This window comes from Muntiacus reevesi, chromosome 1, assembly GCF_963930625.1.
Source record: "Muntiacus reevesi chromosome 1, mMunRee1.1, whole genome shotgun sequence".
In the NCBI taxonomy this organism is placed as follows: domain Eukaryota; kingdom Metazoa; phylum Chordata; class Mammalia; order Artiodactyla; family Cervidae; genus Muntiacus; species Muntiacus reevesi.
Window position 1 is genome coordinate 4,954,044 of NC_089249.1, and position 18,504 is coordinate 4,972,547.

Below are 18,504 nucleotides of genomic sequence, written 5' to 3' on the forward strand. Positions count from 1 at the left end.
TTGTGAAAACCCTGAGTTGTCAGATGATGACTAGTATTTTTTAGAGAGAAAATATTTTTTGATTAAGGTATGTGCATTTTTTAGACATAATGCTATTGCACACTTAAGAGACTGGAGAATAGTATAAACATCAGTTTAGACACTATTGGAAAAGCAAAGAATTTGTGTGATTCAGTTTATTGTGATATTTGTTTTATTGCAGTAGTCTGGAATCAAACCCATAAAATCTCTGAGGTATGCCTATACATCTAAAAACTGCAACTTTTTTCCCATTTTTAAAGTGACACAAAAAAGAAAATAAAGAAGAGTACTGTGCTAATTCACTTCAGTCATGTCTGACTCTTTGTGGCTCTATGAGCCTGCTAGGCTCCTCTGTCCATGGGATTCTCTAGGCAAGAATACTGGAATGGGTTGCCATGCCCTCCTCCAGGGGATCTTCCAGACCCAGGGATCGAACCCACGTCTCTTATGTCTCCTGCATTGGCAGGTGGGTTCTTTACCACTAGCACCACCTGGGAAGCCCAAAGAAGAGTGGAGAAACAGAAAAATACAATAAAGCCAGTAGAAACTAATAATAGAATTACATAGCGTTCGTTACAAGGTGCAAGGCATGGTTCTAACCCTTTACTACGTAAATGCATTTACTCCTCTCTACAGCTCTACGAGGTAAATAACTATTTGTGACTCCACTTTACAGATGAAGAAAGAGGATCTGGTACTGTTAGGCGACTTGTCCAAGGTGGCACAGCTAGTAGAGGGAGAGCCACGGTCTGGAAGCTTGTTGCATTCACAGCGCTTGGTCAACCTCAGAGACAGCGCATAATATAAGCTTTATTCACGAATTCAATACCACTTGCTAAAGTTAAAAAAGTTACTCTCAGTTGCCATTCACTCATCCGTTTATTTCACAAATATTTATGGAAGGCATCTATGGGCAGCATACTGTTCCACACTGGGTTTTCAAGATATTGAAGAGTAACAGAGGCTAATCGTCCAGTCATCCCTATAGCACTAAACTCTCAAGTGTCTCCCCAGAATAATTACACAGTTATAATCAACAAAAGTCTTAAGATTAGAAATGCAGTAACTATTCCCTGAATACAAAATCCAGCACTGATAACTTCAAAACTTTTGGAGTGTTACTAGATGGAATGTTTAGCTTACTAGATGGAATGTTTAGCATGACCCTCCATATTTTCATCAATTAATAAGTACTCGTGGGACAATAATTTAAGTTGAATCTCATAAATTTCACTTTGGAGTAACATGCTTAATATAGCAGTAGTGTCTTCAACTCAGAAATTTGATGCTTTTGGATGGATGGATAGATGAATGGATGGTTAGATGGAAGACAGATAAGTGAATTAATAGGTGAAAAGGCATGGAAATGTTCTAGTTGCTTAAAAATTGCATCTTTAAAAATAAAGATGTGTTTTCCAGTTTTGTTAAACAGTAACTATTACTCAGGAGAAAAATCAAGATTTCTGCCCTTTCCATGGACTAAATATGTAATTTCAAGCAAGTCATTATGGTGCCAATTCCATCAGATTGTTGTGAGGATTAAATGAGCTAACTGAAATGAATTATGTAGCACATAACTCATGTTAAACAGCATATTTTAAACTGCCTTTAAAGTGAGGTAATATAGGTGAAAAAGCAAAAATTCAAATGACATGAAAAGCTATACAATGCAAAATAACTTTCTTTTGGCAAAATTTTCCCACTGTTATTACTATTATAATACTATTATTAGAGATCTCCAAGCAAAAATAACACCCTGTTGACTGAAAAGGGAAAAGCTTACAGACCAGGAGATAACATCCTTTGAGTCAGAACCAAGTGAAATAGCACATGTATTCTGGCTAAATTCCAGCATGAGTGATTAACATTCTCCAACTTCAAATAATTTTTATCATTAGCCAGCACTTGTCCATCCCCAATAATACACACTTTGCATAAAGGCCACAGAACGAGGCAGCCTCTCTTGGCATGTTCACAATCTGTGCATACTTTCCACTGAGGGTTTCCCTCTCTTTTGGATTGCTATTCCATAGCTGAAAACTCCCACTGCTTTCACCCCTGGGATGTTTGCCGACACTGACTGCCAAGTAGTTCCCCAAAACAAACAAACAAACAAAATATAAGCACAGGTACAATCACAGGGAATGAAATAAGTAATATATATTTTAAACATATTTATTAATAGTTTTGATGTTTGTGAAGCGATTGATATTTAACTTTGAGGCTGGAATTAACAAACATATTCTTCATTACAAGTCTTGTTGATAAGCAGGGAGGAGAGGACTGTTCTGCAATTTAGTTTCTCAGTCTATGTAAGTGGGATACAGGACACAAGAATGACAATAGCCGTGGTGTGTCTTGGTCCTTTAGTCCAGTCCTGAGTATTTTGAGAACTCAGGCCCTCCTGCCCTTTTTTCAGCCTTCTTCCCAGTAGAAGGAAGGGGCTGGGGAAAGGGAAACAATTCAAACCCTCTTTGTAAGCGTGTGAATGAATTTCAAGAATGCTAAACACCTCAGTCTTCCAGCCTAATTAGAACACGTAGAAAAGAGGCATTTTCAGGACATTTAAAACTTGCAGCATAACAACCCATCTGGAGAGCGCCACAGTGCGTCCCAGTGGTTGGGGCGCCCAGCAGGTCTTCCCGTGGGCTCCCGCTGCTCCGTGTGCCCCGGATCCCTGGCGGCCAGCGGTGTAGGCCTCGGGAGCGACCGGGGCTGGCGGGGTAGGGGTAGGGGGTACAGCCCCGCGCATTACACCTCCGAAGCCAGTGTTGCTTTTCTCTGCAGGCAGCTTTGGAACTGCCTAGATTTTTAACCCGATAAACTGATAAAGGTCTAACATGTTTGGAGTCTTCCAAAGACGGAAAGAAAATCACTTTCTTGTTGCAGCAGTAAGATTTTGTTACGAAATGCAAAAGTAAAGGTTAAAGCCTGGGAGATAACCGGTAGAATATGAGGCGGGGGGGAGGGGAAAGAGGTGGTAGAAATTGTGGATGTCGCGGCCCAACTATCTCGATTGGAATCCCGGGTTTCCCATTTGAGCGCCTACTCTGTGCCAGGCGCTTGGAATACCGTGCTGAACAAGATTATCTACGTTGTGGTTTTCTTGGGGGGCATTAACATTAGCTCGGTTGCCTTGGTCAAGTTTCTAAACTGTTTCTTCACCTGTAAGGAGTGTCTGATTCATAGAATTATTTTAAAGATCTGAGACATCCTGTATTAAGATGTGAATGACGAACGCGCTGTCCGACACAGTTAGGACTTGGTAAGTGTTTGTTCCTCTCTAAATCTGAGCTCACCGGGTGTGAGGGTGGCTGCAGAGTGGAGACAGGTGCCACGGTTAAGAGTGATTCTTTGAGCAGTCTTTTAAACAAGCGCTGGACTGTAAGGATACTTAGCTGCTGAGAAGAGATCTGGTAGGTGCCCTGGAAGCAAGCGTTCATAAGCTAGAACATTACGGGAAAGTGAGCCCCGCATAAGCGGGAATCAGCAGAGAACTCTGGAGGGACTTCTAGGGTTTCCCGCTCAGGGTCTCAAGAAGGCGTGATTAGCATTCGCCCCGCCCCCCATAGCTTCCCGGCCGGCGATTGGCCCGCGCTCCTCGGATACCCGCTCAGGGCTGGACCGGAGGGCTCCTGGGGCGAGGCCGAACTGGTGGGGCAGTGGGCGGGGATGCACGGAGAGTGTGGCGGGGCTGCCCACCAACCGAGCCCCAGCGCGAAGGGGCGGGGCCAGGGCGGAGTCTCCCGGCGGGCATTAGAAGCAGGTGACCCGGGCGGGGCGGGAGAGGCCAGTCCGACCGCGACCGTGACTCTGCTGTGGCCACCGCTGCCGCCGCCGCGTGCAGTTCAATACCGGGCGGAGGTGGGCGAAAGGGTGTTAGAGTGCGGGGGAGGAGCCGAGCCCGGCGCGTCCAGGGAGCACCGCCACCGCCCCCAGGAGTCCGCTTGGAGCGCGGAGCCCCCTGCAGGGGAGGAGGCCAGCGGCAGGCGGGCTGGACGCGGCGGCAGGCGCGCACCGTGCAGTTCCGGCAGGGCCAGCGCTGGCTGCTCGCGGTGCTGTGAGGTGGCGGGATCCGCCAAGCGCCTTCCTCTCGCCCAGGTGCACCAGGCGCACTCGCCCCTCTGTCCAGGTCTCGGACCCTGGTGGAACACAGGGCCTGTCCCCGCCCTGCCCCCGCCCGGATCAGGCGGGGAACCCCGGAGGAGGAGAGGGCGAGTGACCGGTCTGCGGCGACCTCGTTCAGGGGGCGACCCCCTCTCTGAGACGCCCCCACCTGCTGCCATGTGCTGCTGCCTCGGATACCCAGCCTCTCGCCAAACTTGCCCGATGCCAGTCCGTCTCTGAGAAACGGGGAGTGTCCCAGAGACGGGGGACCCAGGCTGGCTACGGACTATCTGCTTCTCTCCGGATTCTAGGAGGTGAGAGCCCGTGCCTTCCCCTTCTCCTCATTCTTTTCCCTATCCCTCAGCCCTTTTCCTGGGGGGCTGAGCGCTATGACCTCGGCAGGCCCAGGGAAAAGGGAGGAAGGGTGAGGGACGGGGAGTCTGTAGTTGTGTTCCAGGAGGTGAAGGGGAGGGAAGGGAGAGAGGTTAACTTAGAGATTTGGAGACCGCTTGCGGGATTGTACCACTGACGCCCCTCTAATTGGGAGTGGTTGCCATTTTTCTTCTTCCCCACTTTTTTTTTTTAAAGAGTACTTTCCCCAGAATCGGAGCCTAACCGTCCCTCTCCAGCCCTGTCCAGCGAAGAGCTGAGCGCTCCCTGCGGAGGTAGCGTCCTCCCGAAACAGTTGGTCTTTGGACGGATTTCTTGAAAAAGAAACCAACAGGTTGCCAGCCCCAGCGCCACACAAGTCCGCGGAGAGGGAAGCTCCGATCCCGGTTTCCTCTTGCATGAGCTGGCCCCGCGCGGGCTGCGGGAGACGCGGGGAGGGAGGGGGCTATGGCTCGGCCTGACCCGTCCGCGCCGCCTTCATTGCTGCTGCTGCTCTTCCTGGTGCAGCTGGCGGGCCGTGCGGCCGCCACCTCCAAGGCCCCAGCGTGCCAGGAGATCACAGTGCCCATGTGCCGCGGCATCGGCTACAACCTGACGCACATGCCCAACCAGTTCAACCACGACACGCAGGAGAGGCGGGCCTGGAGGTGCACCAGTTTTGGCCGCTGGTGGAGATCTACTGCTCTCCAGACCTGCGTTTTTTCCTGTGCTCCATGTACACGCCCATCTGCCTGCCAGACTACCACAAGCCTCTGCCGCCCTGCCGCTCGGTGTGGGAACCGCCAAGGCCAGCTGCTCGCCGCTCATGAGCCAGTACGGCTTTGCCTGGCCGGAACGCATGAGCTGTGACCGCCTCCCAGTGCTGGGTCGCGACGCCGAGGTCCTGTGCATGGATTACAACCACAGCGAGGCCACCACGGCTCCCCCCAGGCCCTTCCCGGTCAAGCCCACCCTCTCCAACCTGCCGGGGTCGCCGGCCTAGGGGAGTGACTGCGCCGCCGGGGGCCGTCGGTGTGCACGTGCCGTGAGCCCTTCGTGCCCATTCTGAAGGAGTCACACCCTCTTTACAACAAGGTGCGGATGGGCCAGGTCACAGCGCCCTGCTACCAGCCGTCCTTCAGCGCCGAGGAGCGCACGTTCGCCACTTTCTGGATCAGCCTGTGGTCTGTGCTGTGCTTCATCTCCACCTCCACCACAGTAGCCACTTTCCTCATAGACATGGAATGCTTCCGCTACCCGGAGCGCCCCAACATTTTCCTGTCAGCCTGCTACCTTTGCGTGTCGCTAGGATTCCTGGTGCGCCTGGTGGTGGGCCGGCATCTGCTACGTGGGGAACCAGAACCTGAACTTGCTGCGCGGCTTCGGTGGCCGGCATCTGCTACGTGGGGAACCAGAACCTGAACTTGCTGCGCGGCTTCGTGCTGGGCCCGCTGGTGCTCTACCTGCTGGTGGGGACGCTCTTCCTCCTGGCGGGCTTCGTGTCGCTCTTCCGCATCCGCAGCGTCATCAAACAGGGCGGCGCCAAGACGGACAAGCTGAAGAAGCTCATGATCCGCATCGGGACCTTCACGCTGCTCTACACGGTGCCGGCCAGCGTCGTGGTGGCCTGCTGCCTGTACGAACAGCACTATCGCGAGAGCTGGGAGGCCGAGCTCACGTGCGCGTGCCCGGCCCGGACTCCGGCCAGCAGCGCGCCAAGCCCGAGTGCTGGGTGCTCGTGCTCAGGTATTTTATGTGCCTCGTGGTGGGCATCACGTTGGGCGTCTGGATTTGGTCCGGCAAGACTGTGGAGTCGTGGCGACGCTTCACCAGCCGCTGCTGCTGCTGTCTGTGGCGGGGCCACAAGAGCAGCGGAGCCTCGGCCGCGGGGGACTACGCCGAGGCAAGCGCTGCGCTCACGGGCAGGACCGGGCCCCCGGCCCAGCCGCCGCCGCCGCCTACCACAAGCAGGTGTCCCTGTCACACGTGTAGGAGGAGGCGGCCAAGGGACCAGGAGCCGGGCGGGAGTTGAGGGAGCTAGGTTGTTTTCCTTTGGTAGCTTTGCCAAGGTCACTTCCGTTTTACCTTAATGGTGCTGACGCCCCCTCCTGGGGCAACTTGGAGAGGAGGGGCAGGGGCTGTTTCCAGGGGGCACCTGTCCCAGGACTTCTCTGAGGGGCTCAGCTGACGTCTGCTCTATCTTCCTGCCTTTTTGAGGGGAACCATGTTTTTAATTTATATGTCCTTTTCTTAACTTTTAACTTTGTTGCATTTTGGCAACAAAATTTACCTTTGCTTTGGGGGGGTTACAATCCTGAGGTTGGCATTATAATGAAGGCCCACTTGGTTCAGGGTTCTGTGAACTGTGTGGTCTCAATTTGGAAAATGTATTTCCTATACTTGTGTCTTTAAAAATAATGTGAACAGTGAAAGTTTAGGTTGCTGTGAGCGGGAAGTTTCCCGTGGGCTTCTCCAGCTTACTTCTCCTTCCACTGCTTAAAGTGTCCCAGATGCTTTAAGATGAGCTGCTTGGCCCTTTCCCTAACTTTGGGGACACCCTAAGTCATACTGAGGAGGGGGAGCATAATGGGTTTTCGCCTCCGGAAAGTGACAAGGTTAGGAAGTGTTGAGAGTTTCTGTGTGCGTCCTAGCTTTGTTTAGCAAGCTTGAGTTTCTTTTCTGTAGTCCTTGTAATCATTCTCATTCTTAACGGTGCCAGCTTTGCTTGAATGACTTAGAGGTAGCATTGTAAGTGTCCAGAATAAATGTTTGGAATAGTGCTAACCTAAGGGATGGCGATTGGTTGAACTTCAATTCCAGACTGTTAAGATGGCAGCTTTGTGCTGGAGGAGTGGGTGGTTCTTAACAGACTCTAGTGATCTTACTTAAAAAAAAAAAAAAAAAAAAAGTGTTATATTTTGGTAAAAATGAGCCCACTTCCTTCTTCTGAAAGTACTTAGTGATAGAGCTGAAGGGGTCTCCTTTTTACATTTAAGTACTAAACTGGATATACCTCCTGTAATTAAGTAAATTTCCAACATTTCTCTTATCTGCTCCTCCCCCATCCCACCTCCTTTATCATGTTAAACAGTCCTTTTGCTTTTCTTATTCCTCCTCTCCTGGAGAGCTATGATTAGAAACCACACCCATCCTTGAATGAGGTGCTTGAAAGGGAGGCTGGCTACCTGTGAACAAATATTGGCAGCAATGAGGGAAAATGACTGTCCCTGGACATTGGACTAGATTACAGCCAGATATTTCAAAAGCAGCGAGACACTGCTCTCTGCAGCCTCTGACAACAAATGAGACCCATAACACACTTGCTTAAGCTTTTGAAACGTGAATCAGTGTAGCAAAAGAAAGCCGTTTTCCCCACCCCACCTCAATATATTTTTCTTTTCCTCCTCTTCTGAGAAAGCCTGTATATTGGTGAGCACACCCTCACACACTTTACTGTTAGAGAATTCTGTTTGCTTTTCTAATCTGTTGAACCATTCCCTCATTCATATATGAAAGCCTGCATATTGTTGAATACACACGTACACACACTACACACACACACTTTACTATTAAAAATGCTGTTGCTTTTCTAATCTGTTTAACCATTCATTCAAGAAGAGTGTGAGGCTATAGTTGGGGAAGGGAGTGACAGTGCATTTTCCGGTAAAATACTGGGGACTAAATTTAAGAAGCTAAAATGGCAAATGCAATTAAAATTTGGGAAGGCCTCTCTAGAAAAATGACAAGTATAACGATTTGTACTTCATTTATATCAAAGTTGGAAAAGTAAGATTTAAGCCCAGGTCAGCTTTTACTTTATGGATATTAAGTAAACAAGTGTGTATTTTCCACAATGGATTTAATAACTATGCTGATGGAAAGAAGCATGATGTTAATAGTTTTCATGAACTTTCAAAGGCTGTTCAAGTTTATAAAAATGCACTGTTCTTAAACACTCATCTAAATCAAAATTAAATTTCAGTATATTTGACAAAACTTGGTACACCAAGCTACAGAACTTTCTGCACATCTAATTCATCTGCTTTTTTTGCAGCTGCTTAGAACCTTGAAATAGATCCCCTGCCTGAGGGCCAGTTCCTCTCCTGTTTTTCAAATGAGGACCTTTTTTGATCACCTTGACCTCTTCCCAGAAAGTACATAGATTATTCTGCTGCCTTCAGTCATTGTGTCTAATTTGGGTTGTTCCTTTTCCTTTTTTTTTTTTTTTTTTTTTTTGTGGAAGAGTGCAAAGATGATGCAGAATTTATCTAAAAGTTGTGAGAGGATGTGGTTGAAGTGATTTAATTCTTACTTTTAAAACAATTATTTTTTTATTTTGGCAACATACCAAACCTAAAAAGAACAACCAATTTACTTTAAAAACAATTTAAGACAGTTAAGAGAAAGGATACTAAGGCAAAGAGCAGTAATAGAGGTAATGCACTGGAGGTTTTTAGGTTCATCCCAGTTCTTAGCGTTGCCCGTTTTCAGTCTCTCTCACCCCTGCTCTCCCTTCCCTCAAAGATTAAGCCCACCTGCTTCCTGAAGTCTTGCATCAACCACCCCTCCCCCTACCCAGGCAGAGAAACCCATCTATTTATGCTCACCCCCTGTTTCCATCTCATACTCAGTTCTCTCCTGATTTTTATTTTCATTAGGCAGACCATCCACAATCATGAAAGCAATGATAAAATAAAAGGTTGTGAGGTAGTTTACCAGCTTCTTTACAGCCAGCTCTGATTTTAGTGAGGATTTAAGGCTCCGTTTAGTCTCATGCACAGCTTTGGGGCTGTCCCTTTCGTGGTTCAGTTTTAAGCAATGTCTCTCAGCATAAACAGGAGGGTGAACATTTAGAAGGAACTAACATGCGACCTATCAGTGAATCAGCTGAATCAGCTGACAAGAGCCTTAGGAAGTCTTTTTACTATGTATTATTAACCTCACATTCTGAAGCTGCCTAAATTGATTGGAAGAAAGTTCTCTTGGTGCCTTATTGGTTTATCCTTGCAAACCTCTGTCATACTTTCTTGCTGTCGCTTCCAACGACGGGCCCATGTGTGTGTTGTGTGCTACTGTGCACATGTACAGGCTTAAATAATGTGCCAGCAGCCCTGTTTCCAAGTTGGTATTCATTAGGCCCTTTCCTCCTGGGCTAGGGCTGCACTAATCCTGACACCCGCTGCCAGGAGAAAACCTCATGGATCCCACACCGAACCTTAGTAACAGCATCCGTGACCTGCAGTCTCAAGTACAGAATGGGAACCCCAGAGCTAGGAGACGTAGTTGTATATTTTAATGAACTGCCACCCCTGCTAAAGAAGCTTCTTTCACTTTTGTGCTCTACAGAAAGACCAAGGGGGGTAGGAGGGACAAAGCTTTGAATCACTGCTTTCTAACACCAAATGGGGCCAACAGGACAGAGAACATCACAAATCTAGGCAAGTGTGAGGTACAGTGGCAGAGAATTGCCTGCTCCCTCTGCGTGCCCTTTCTTGCCTCCAAAGTCCAATCAAGTGATCCTGGGAACGAAATCTGCCTGGGTTGAGGAGGGTGGTTTTGAAAGAAAAAGCTACCAAGACATGAAAGCAGGGTGAAGGGTAGGCAGGATGAAAGTAACTAAGTAACCCGACTCAGAACTCTGAAAAGCTTCTGGCAGCTTGATGACAACTACAGGATTTATTTCAGCCAGGATAATGTCTGTGGTACATCATTTGAAGACAATATTACTTCATGTTGTTAAAAACTGTATGTATAGTATGTATGTGTTGTGGGTGTATATAAATAATTTATATATGTTGGAGATTTAGTGACTTTTTATACAGGTTTGGTGCAGGTGAATTTATTACTGAGCCAAATGAGGCACATACCGAGTCAGTAGTTTGAGCCCAGGGCATTCACTACTTTTTCTGATTTCCACATATGTGTATTGCCTGTCCCATGAGGTACTGTCGATGTCATGTCAAATCCAGAACTCATAAAGCAATGCCAGTGGTATTTTATTTGTAGACAATCAACTCAAATCTATAAATTATTACTGGCAGATGATTACAATATTGAATCTCTTAACACTAACAAAAGGAAATCCAGAGCATCTTGATAAGAAGCTTTTTGTTTTATTCCTGGAAGTCAGTAGAACAGCAGTTGTATGTGGTTATGTTAGTTTCAAGGTACTTAATTTGCTGACACTATTTCAGATAAAAAAATCTGTATGTATTATATTTGTGGGAAGCTAAAATAATGGTTTGAGGTTTTTATCAAATATGGAGAGTAGTTATTTATGAAAAACCAAGAAATGTCTCTTTTGTTTCTTTGTTCCCAATTAATATAGATAAATTTTAAAGTGCATTAAAGCAATGGTAAAGTAAGTGAAAAGATGCTACACAAGTATTTTTCTCTTCATGCTTTTACAAAGAGACACACTGCTTTCTAAGTGATTCCCTGGAGTAGGAAATGGCAAACCACTCCAGTATTCTTGCCTGAAAAATTCCAAGGACAGAGGAACCTGGTGGGCTACAGTCCACAGCATCTCACAGAGTTGGACATGAATGAGCATGGGCTGGCTGAAGGCGCTATGTGGATTCTAACTTAATTATCAGATTTCTCAGATATGAGTGGCAACCTTTTTATTGATAATGAAATTAAGCAAACTCCAATCACAGAAGCGGAACTAATGAAAACATGTTTTACTTGAATATATTTCTTAGGTTTCTCCTGCCAATCCTGTGATTGTTTTATGATTCACTTAAGCGAAATACACAAGAACAGAGGCACTGCCTGACATTGTGTTGTTTCGTCAGCTCTGTCTAGACTGCTGAAGCAATTTGGATGGAAGCGGTGCTGTTCTGTGTGTGTGCTTCCCAGTCATGAACTCCCCAAACTTGATCATTCAATTTACAACTTGGTATTAAGGCCTCCCAGGTGGCTCAGACGGTAAATTATGTGCCTGCAATGCTGGAGACCTGGGTTCAATCCCTGGGTCTGGAAGATCCCCTGGAGAAGGAAATGGCAACCTACTCCAGTATTCTTGCCTGGAGAATTCCATGGACAGAGGAGCCTGGCGGGCTATAGTCCATGGGGTCACAAAGAGTTGGACATGACTGAGCAACTAACACCTTCACTTTCATTAAGGTCTAAACACCAGTCAAGGAGCCCAAATAAGGAGATATATATTCTCCCTCTATATTTGTGGAGAACTGGTTCCAGGAACTTTCCCTCCTGCAAATACCAAAATCCACAGATGCTCAAGTCCTTTATGTAAAATGGTGCAATATTTCCATATAACCTACACACAGTCCTTCCGTCTTCCCCCTGCATCCTCCCATATACTTTAAATCATGTCTAGATTACTTCTAATGTCTAATACAAATCCTCAGTAAGGAGTCATTTTAAGTATAATGCAAATGGTTGGTGGTATGCAGCAAATTAAAGTTTTGTTTTTCGGAACTTTCTGAAATTTTTTCCCCAAGTACTTCCAACCCATGGTGATTGAATCCACTGATCAGAACCTGTGGATACAGAGAACCTATTGTAAGTTGATTTAAAGTTGCCACTTCCCTGACAATATGGACAGATGCTTAGCAAGCCTGAGAGAATGTAGTGTCAAAGTAAGATGAGCATTGTTAGATTGGTACACATTAGGGCATTTGAGAGAATAGAAAATACAGCAGTTGAGCTGGATCCTGGTAGAAGAGCCACTGTGCCTTCCCCATACAGGTCTCCATAGTTGACACATCTTCCTGATGCTTTCTCATTGCTTATTCCCCACCAGTAGGAAAGGGGCCTGTTAGACTTGGGTGGCTAGAGAAATAGGTCATAATGCATTGTTAGTGGTTTAGTTGCACAGCTCTTTAGTTGGTCACATCCAACAGAAGGAGAGGCAGTATAATTGTTCTATGCATAGATTTGGGAGCTAGACTGACTAGGGACTCAAATTCCAGCTCCATCAATCATGGGCTGCTTGATCCTCGACAGATTGTTTAACCTTTTAGTACTCTCATCTTAGTACTTTCTCATCTCTGAAAGGGTGATAATGATAGTATTTATATTTTAGATTTGAAAGGATCTGAAGGATTAAACCAGGTTAAGGTAAGTATCAATAAAATGAGGAGGAAGCAGCCATTCAGGCATGGGATGGAAGAGAATTGAAAAACTAGTTTTCAAGTTTGTGTCTGTGTAAGAATCATTGGGGGTTCCTATTAGAAATGTAGATTTCCTGGCTTCGCTCCAGGAACTGAGATTCCTTTAGTCTAGGGTCCAGGAAGTGGTTCTTTTTGTTTTGTTTGCTTGTTTAAACTTTTAGAATTACTTTAGGTTTACACAGAAGTTGCAAAAATGTATACATCTTGCCCTAATATTAACATATTATCATAGCACTTTTGTTAAACTGAAGTCAAGATTATCATATTACTATTAACTCCAGACTACATTTGGATCTCACCAGATTTTCTACTAATGTTTCTTTATCTGTTCCAGGATTCCACTCATTTCTTACAGGTTTTCAGCCCATGAGAAGCAGATGGTCTAGGGACCACATCTTATGAGATACTGGGACACGTAAAGGACCAAGCAAGTTCAAACTGCCCTATCCTCATGTTGGGAAGATGAATGCAATTTTTAAGCAGAAGGGAATAAACCGGTGAGGCTCTGGAGGGGATGGGGGTGGATATAGCAGTTTGATTTTAAGCCTTGGGATGGAATTGCCTCTGTTGGATGAGAGGGGTTACCTTAAGAGTGAGGCATCTGTTCCTAATGCCAGGTGAAACAAGTTGTGGAGTCTGGAACGTGGGGTTGCTGCTTAGCCTGAGGTGATACGTCTAGAATTGTGGGCAGGTCAGGGGACTGAGTGCAGCAGATGGGGAACAAGCACCTTGAGGAGGGCCCAAGTAGTTGATTAAAGGGGATCACAGGGACAAGTTAGCCTGTGAGCCATATAAATCCTGTACTTCCTGGAACCTGCTAAGGCTTTGAAAGTGGATCACAGTAGTAACCAGCATCAAGCACTGCCACATTTGGCACTAGCAGAAAGTTAGAGGGTGAAGCTAAGATGATCCTCTTGAGAGAGGCCAGTGGGAGGTGACCAAACACTGAACCTTTGCCCTTGGAAGAGTCAGTTCTCACAGGGAGGAAATACAGGGCCACCGTCTGGGGAGCCAGAAGTAAAGGTTGGAAATGAGAATGCTAGGATGAAGGAATAGATGTTTTAAGAAAAAGTTAGGAGAACAATCTGAGTAGATATGGACACATTCTTGAGTACCTTAGGTTCTGAGGCTGTCGCTGAATTTTTCTAATATTCAAATTACTAGCTCCCTTCACATTTACCTGGGCCTTTTTTAAAGAATGTTAACCACCTTTCATTTGACTCTGGATTCCTCTTAATTTCTATTTCACTTTCCTAGTTCTTTCTGCATCCTAGAGTTCCCTAAACCACAAAATGGTATTCTTAAAATTTGTTTCACATTAAGTAAATTGTTCTCTCATCTGCCAAACCCATTTAAAATAGACTAAATTGCCTCAGAAACCAGACTGCACCTGTGTACGAGGGACCAGACTTTGCTGAAGGGCTCCTGGATTTTATTTTTGCTGGAAGTGTCAGGCTGGCCAGGGTGGTAAGTGGCCAACAGTTGAGATCTTAGGTGATCTAATCCTTGGTAGATGCTAGGGATAATCGACAGATTTTGCACAGAAACTAGCGCTTGCCTGAGAGAGGCTCTGCCAGCCATGAGGTGCTTTACCTAGTAGCTCTGAACTCACAGGCCACAGCTTCTGGGCGAGGAACAGTCCTAGTCACTCTACACGTGGTTAGAAGGCTTGTGTGATCAAAGAGTCCAGGTAACCTACATGCTGTATGGAAACACTTCCCAAAACATTGCATAACCTGAAATATAGAGTGAATGATTTCCCAGTAAATACTGACTACATCAGCACTTTTAAAAAATCAAGTAATGGTATATCTTATAAAATGGGAAAACTAACAAATGAAACATGAGTTGTTATAAAACCAGGATTTAGCAATGTTGAATTTCAATAATGGGCATACAGGGTACTTTAGATGTGGTAGAATAGGGTCATGAGAATGATACAGAATGGAAAAAACTTCTCAGAAACACTGGGCCCTAAGTTGTCTTAGGGTGAACCACGTGAATTTAATGTAGAAAAATGACAATTTCATTTGGTTCAAACATAGATTTGAAACCTTTGTCTTGTCCTTATAAAGTTCAGTTCACAGTATTCCAGTTAAAATTGCACCGTCAGTATATTCCAAAAACCAAAAATGAAAATAAATTTGAGTTGAGGTATTCTTTTATAGTCTTAGTACTTTAGGGAATAAACTCTTCCTAGGTATAAAATCTCAACACTACCCTATGGCCCTACTAGGAACTAGTTTTCATGCCCTATAGTACTTATGAGAACCTTTAAGTTTTCCATTTATCAAAATGGCTGTAATTGTCTCTAGAATTAACACTGAAAGAGCAATTTTTAGTGATTCTAACTTGTCTTCAAGCTACAGTCGTGTCCAAGCAGTGTTCCTACCCCCACTTTTTTTTAACCTTTGACCACTCAAGATGTGACAGCATTTCTGCTTAGTAACTGGCATATTATTACATGGTACAAGCTATCTTAGTGATTTGTCATAGTTTTTCTCTCCTTCTGCACTAATTCAGATTATTTCTCCTAATCAACAACTTACCAAGAACAAAGTTAAAAGATCTGACCTTAGCTAGTGAATTAAGGTGGATGAAGACACAACAATACTATCAGGAGTGATGGAATATTGTGCGAGTGCAGTGACTAGGGTCTTAAAGAAACCTTATGGTGATCTGGTATATTACATGGCTTGTTTAGCAGTCACCCTCTTTATAACAACCGCAGTTCTACCTCCTCTTCTTCCACTTTCTTTCCTGTTCAGTGGCTTGAAATCCTCAGTAACTCACGTTCTGATTCACCAGTACTTCTGTAACTTTTTCCTGTGTTTTACCTTTTATCTTCCAATGTGCTTTTTTCCCCTGTTGGTACAATAACACAGAATTCCAAAGTGCCATCGAATGCACTATGCCACTGAGCGCCACAGCCAGTGATTTTAAGTGTACTAAATTATCTTCTGGTTGAAAAGAACATAAGCCAAAGAAATAAATGCCTCTTAACTAAAGGCAAAGGTCAAAGCAACTTTTGAATGCGTAGTCGGAAAATGTTTTCAGGCCTGCCTATCAGAGCGGATTGAGAACATTTGCACTAAGCAGAGCCGTGATGTTATGTGAGCAGTGAGAAGGTGCACAACAGCCACGTATTTTAATTAAAATAGAGTTTATTAGCTTTTCTTTTAATATAAACATGAGGAAGAAAAACCACACAAGTTGGAGCATTCTTTTCAAAATAAAACTGCAATCGATACTTGAATCTCCAAGCTCCATAAACAATATTTTTTGAGGTGGTAGACTGTAATATTTTATATCCATTATTTATCATTTATGTCTCTGTCCTTTAAAAATGATGGAACCTGTGGCACTCAATATAATGTGAAGCCTTGCTATAAAGAGAGAAAATATTTCTGGCCCAGAAATGCTTTGTTTACAGGCAAAATTCCTAGGATTATGTTTGAGAAGGTAGGAGAAAGATTTTACATAGTTGAGAACACTTTTTTTTTTTAATGTTTCAAGTTTAGGTGACATCATTACCAATTTCCTAAGAGACTGATTACTGGACCTTCCTGTCTTTTAATGGGCTTCTTGGTGGCTAAGTGGTACGCTGTGTTGTAAAAGCCTGAGGTAAGGGTTCCTAAGATTTATCTTTCCTCAAGTAACAACTTGAAGTGACACACCTACAGCCAGGTTAACATGCAGAACAGAAAAGCTGTTTCATGTCGCTTACTTTCCTGTCACTACTACTAGGGTCCAGTTCCTTTCAGTTTATTAGTGAGAACTAATGCTATTGTTTGTAATTCCTTTACCAAACCTAGAAAAAAGAAACTTCCGAGCTCAAGGAGATCAACAGCCCAGCCAGGCAAAGGACTATTTTAAAAAGAGGAGGCCAGGTCTATAAAGATCCAAGATATCCTCCTGAAGTCTTTGTGCAATTTGAAGCTTTGATACTTGTAGAAATATAAATGCTACAAACTTAAAAAACATCACCTGAGAGTTTACTTGAATTTCTTCTAAACTCATTTAGTTTTGTAAATTTTAAACATTAAGCTCTTAATTTTAATCTTTTGTTTCAGACTATTGTTTGCCATCTTCAAGAGGGACTGAAACAAAAAATTCAAATTAAAAGCTTAACATCCAAGATTTATAAAACTAAATGAGTTTAGAAGAAATTCAAGTAAACTTTCAAGTGATATTTTGCGTTTGTAGCATTTATACTTCTGCGGCAGTGTCCTGGAGTGTCCAAGCACACTGTATTAAAACTTAAAATTGCACCAAGACTTTTGGGACACCTTCTATTTCACTATCTGCTTATTCCTGGACTAACAGGTTGGCTGGAATTACGAAAATATCCTTTAATACAAGTATTTAACAAAGAGGAAAATCATCAGAAAATGAGAAGCACCATTGGAGTTAACAAGAAACGCAGCGCGGACCCAAGAGAAGTAGGTAACAGCATGCTTTCTCTGCTTATGATCCCAAACATGCTAACATGCTAGTAAGCAGTGCTTGCAAAAGGCTGAATGACAGGTGTTATTCAGCAGCTTTTTGGTTTAAACTGATTGCCAAAAATGACTAGCAGCTTCAATGAAATAGGGAGGAAGAATCCTTCAAAACCTAACAATGCTACAACAGGCTGTTCCTAAGTGGCTTTATGAGTTGTTAGGAGTCCCATGTTTGAATGGTAATACTGCATTGATTCTAAAGGAATATGCAGCAATATGGGTGAGAAAAATAGGAAAAAGTAAAAGTTATATAGTGTCTTTAAAGACTAAAAATTTAAACTATTAAAAAAAAACCTCACATAGTTCACAGTTATCGGCCCACACAGTAAGCAAATATCTGTGGGTGGGTTGGGAGCTTTTAGCTTTGGAGTGGTTTTTGTAACTCTGTTTACATTAAAAAGGACAGAAGAGTGCGTTGCTTTGACAAGGTCCAGTTTTTTCCTATGACCATAATCTTTGCTGTCTGCAAGTCTCTTGAATTTAGTGTCTTTCTTCTAGGTGAAAATACTAACTTTGCTGGTTTCTGAGCAGGAGAGGTGGTATTTCTCCAGTCCTTGTTACAAGGGGTTCAGGATGTTACAACCCCTCACCTCTCTCTGTTTATAAGAGGATGGCATTGGAGCGCTGAATACCAATGAAATTATCAGCGCTGAAAGACCTTCTCACATCAACTCTGCCCAAGTCTTTGTATTCGTCTTCACACAGTCTGGAGATGGCCTAAGAAAGTCAATCAGATAGAACATAAGTATAATTGGGGGAAAAAAGTTCCAACCTTAAAGAAAGCAGCATTGATAAGCCACACATCTGCATTCATTTAGGTTGACAGTTGCTGCTACTTTGGATAGCTCATATCTACACTGCTGATTCCCGAAGATAATATTCTTCAAGGGCTATGATGAGATTGCTGGGGCAGGGAGGAACATATTTAAAAACTGGGTTCCCAAAATAGGCCCCATCTAACAGCAATGTGATGTTACCTACATACTAGATCCTTAAGCATAATGAACACACCTGAGCAAAATCAGTGTTTACCCAGCTATTCAACTTCTAATCAGTCTTCATTATTTACTACTGCACTAAGAGCATTTTAATGAGGTAGGTGTGTGTTGAAGGCAAGAAAGGTCTAGTGATGAGGCACTACAAGGTGCTATTTCACGTGCATGTAAATTATCGTAGAAAAATGTCTTATTTCTAAAGTACCAAGGTACCAGAAAAAGTGTCAACTTTCTATGTATTCATTTCAGTTGTAAATTTTGCTGTATACCCACCAGAAATCACAAATTACTTCAAATTACTCTTCAAATCACTACTACAAATTACTTCATCCCATGTATGTTAGCACTTCCATTAAAAACCCACCTACTTTC

General features: G+C 44.1%; 1 protein-coding gene and 1 pseudogene across 5 annotated transcripts in view; one reads left to right on the forward strand and one right to left on the reverse strand.

Annotated features, from left to right (window-relative positions):
- The first annotated feature begins 4,309 nt into the window (after positions 1 to 4,309).
- On the forward strand, positions 4,310 to 6,700 carry LOC136160959 (frizzled-5-like; annotated as a pseudogene).
- A 7,884-nt stretch (positions 6,701 to 14,584) lies between these two features.
- LOC136169287 (cyclin-Y-like protein 1) overlaps positions 14,585 to 18,504 on the reverse strand; it is a 36,896-nt gene continuing 32,976 nt past the window's right edge. For 4 of the 5 annotated variants that reach the window (XM_065937080.1, XM_065937098.1, XM_065937091.1 and 1 more), the window contains one exon: positions 15,782 to 17,854. In XM_065937080.1, coding sequence (XP_065793152.1) covers positions 17,738 to 17,854 — 117 coding nt within the window. In that variant the 3' untranslated portion in view covers positions 15,782 to 17,737. Of the gene's footprint in view, positions 15,501 to 15,781; positions 17,855 to 18,504 lie in introns of those variants that run through there. The other variant, XM_065937087.1, reaches the window with a different exon arrangement.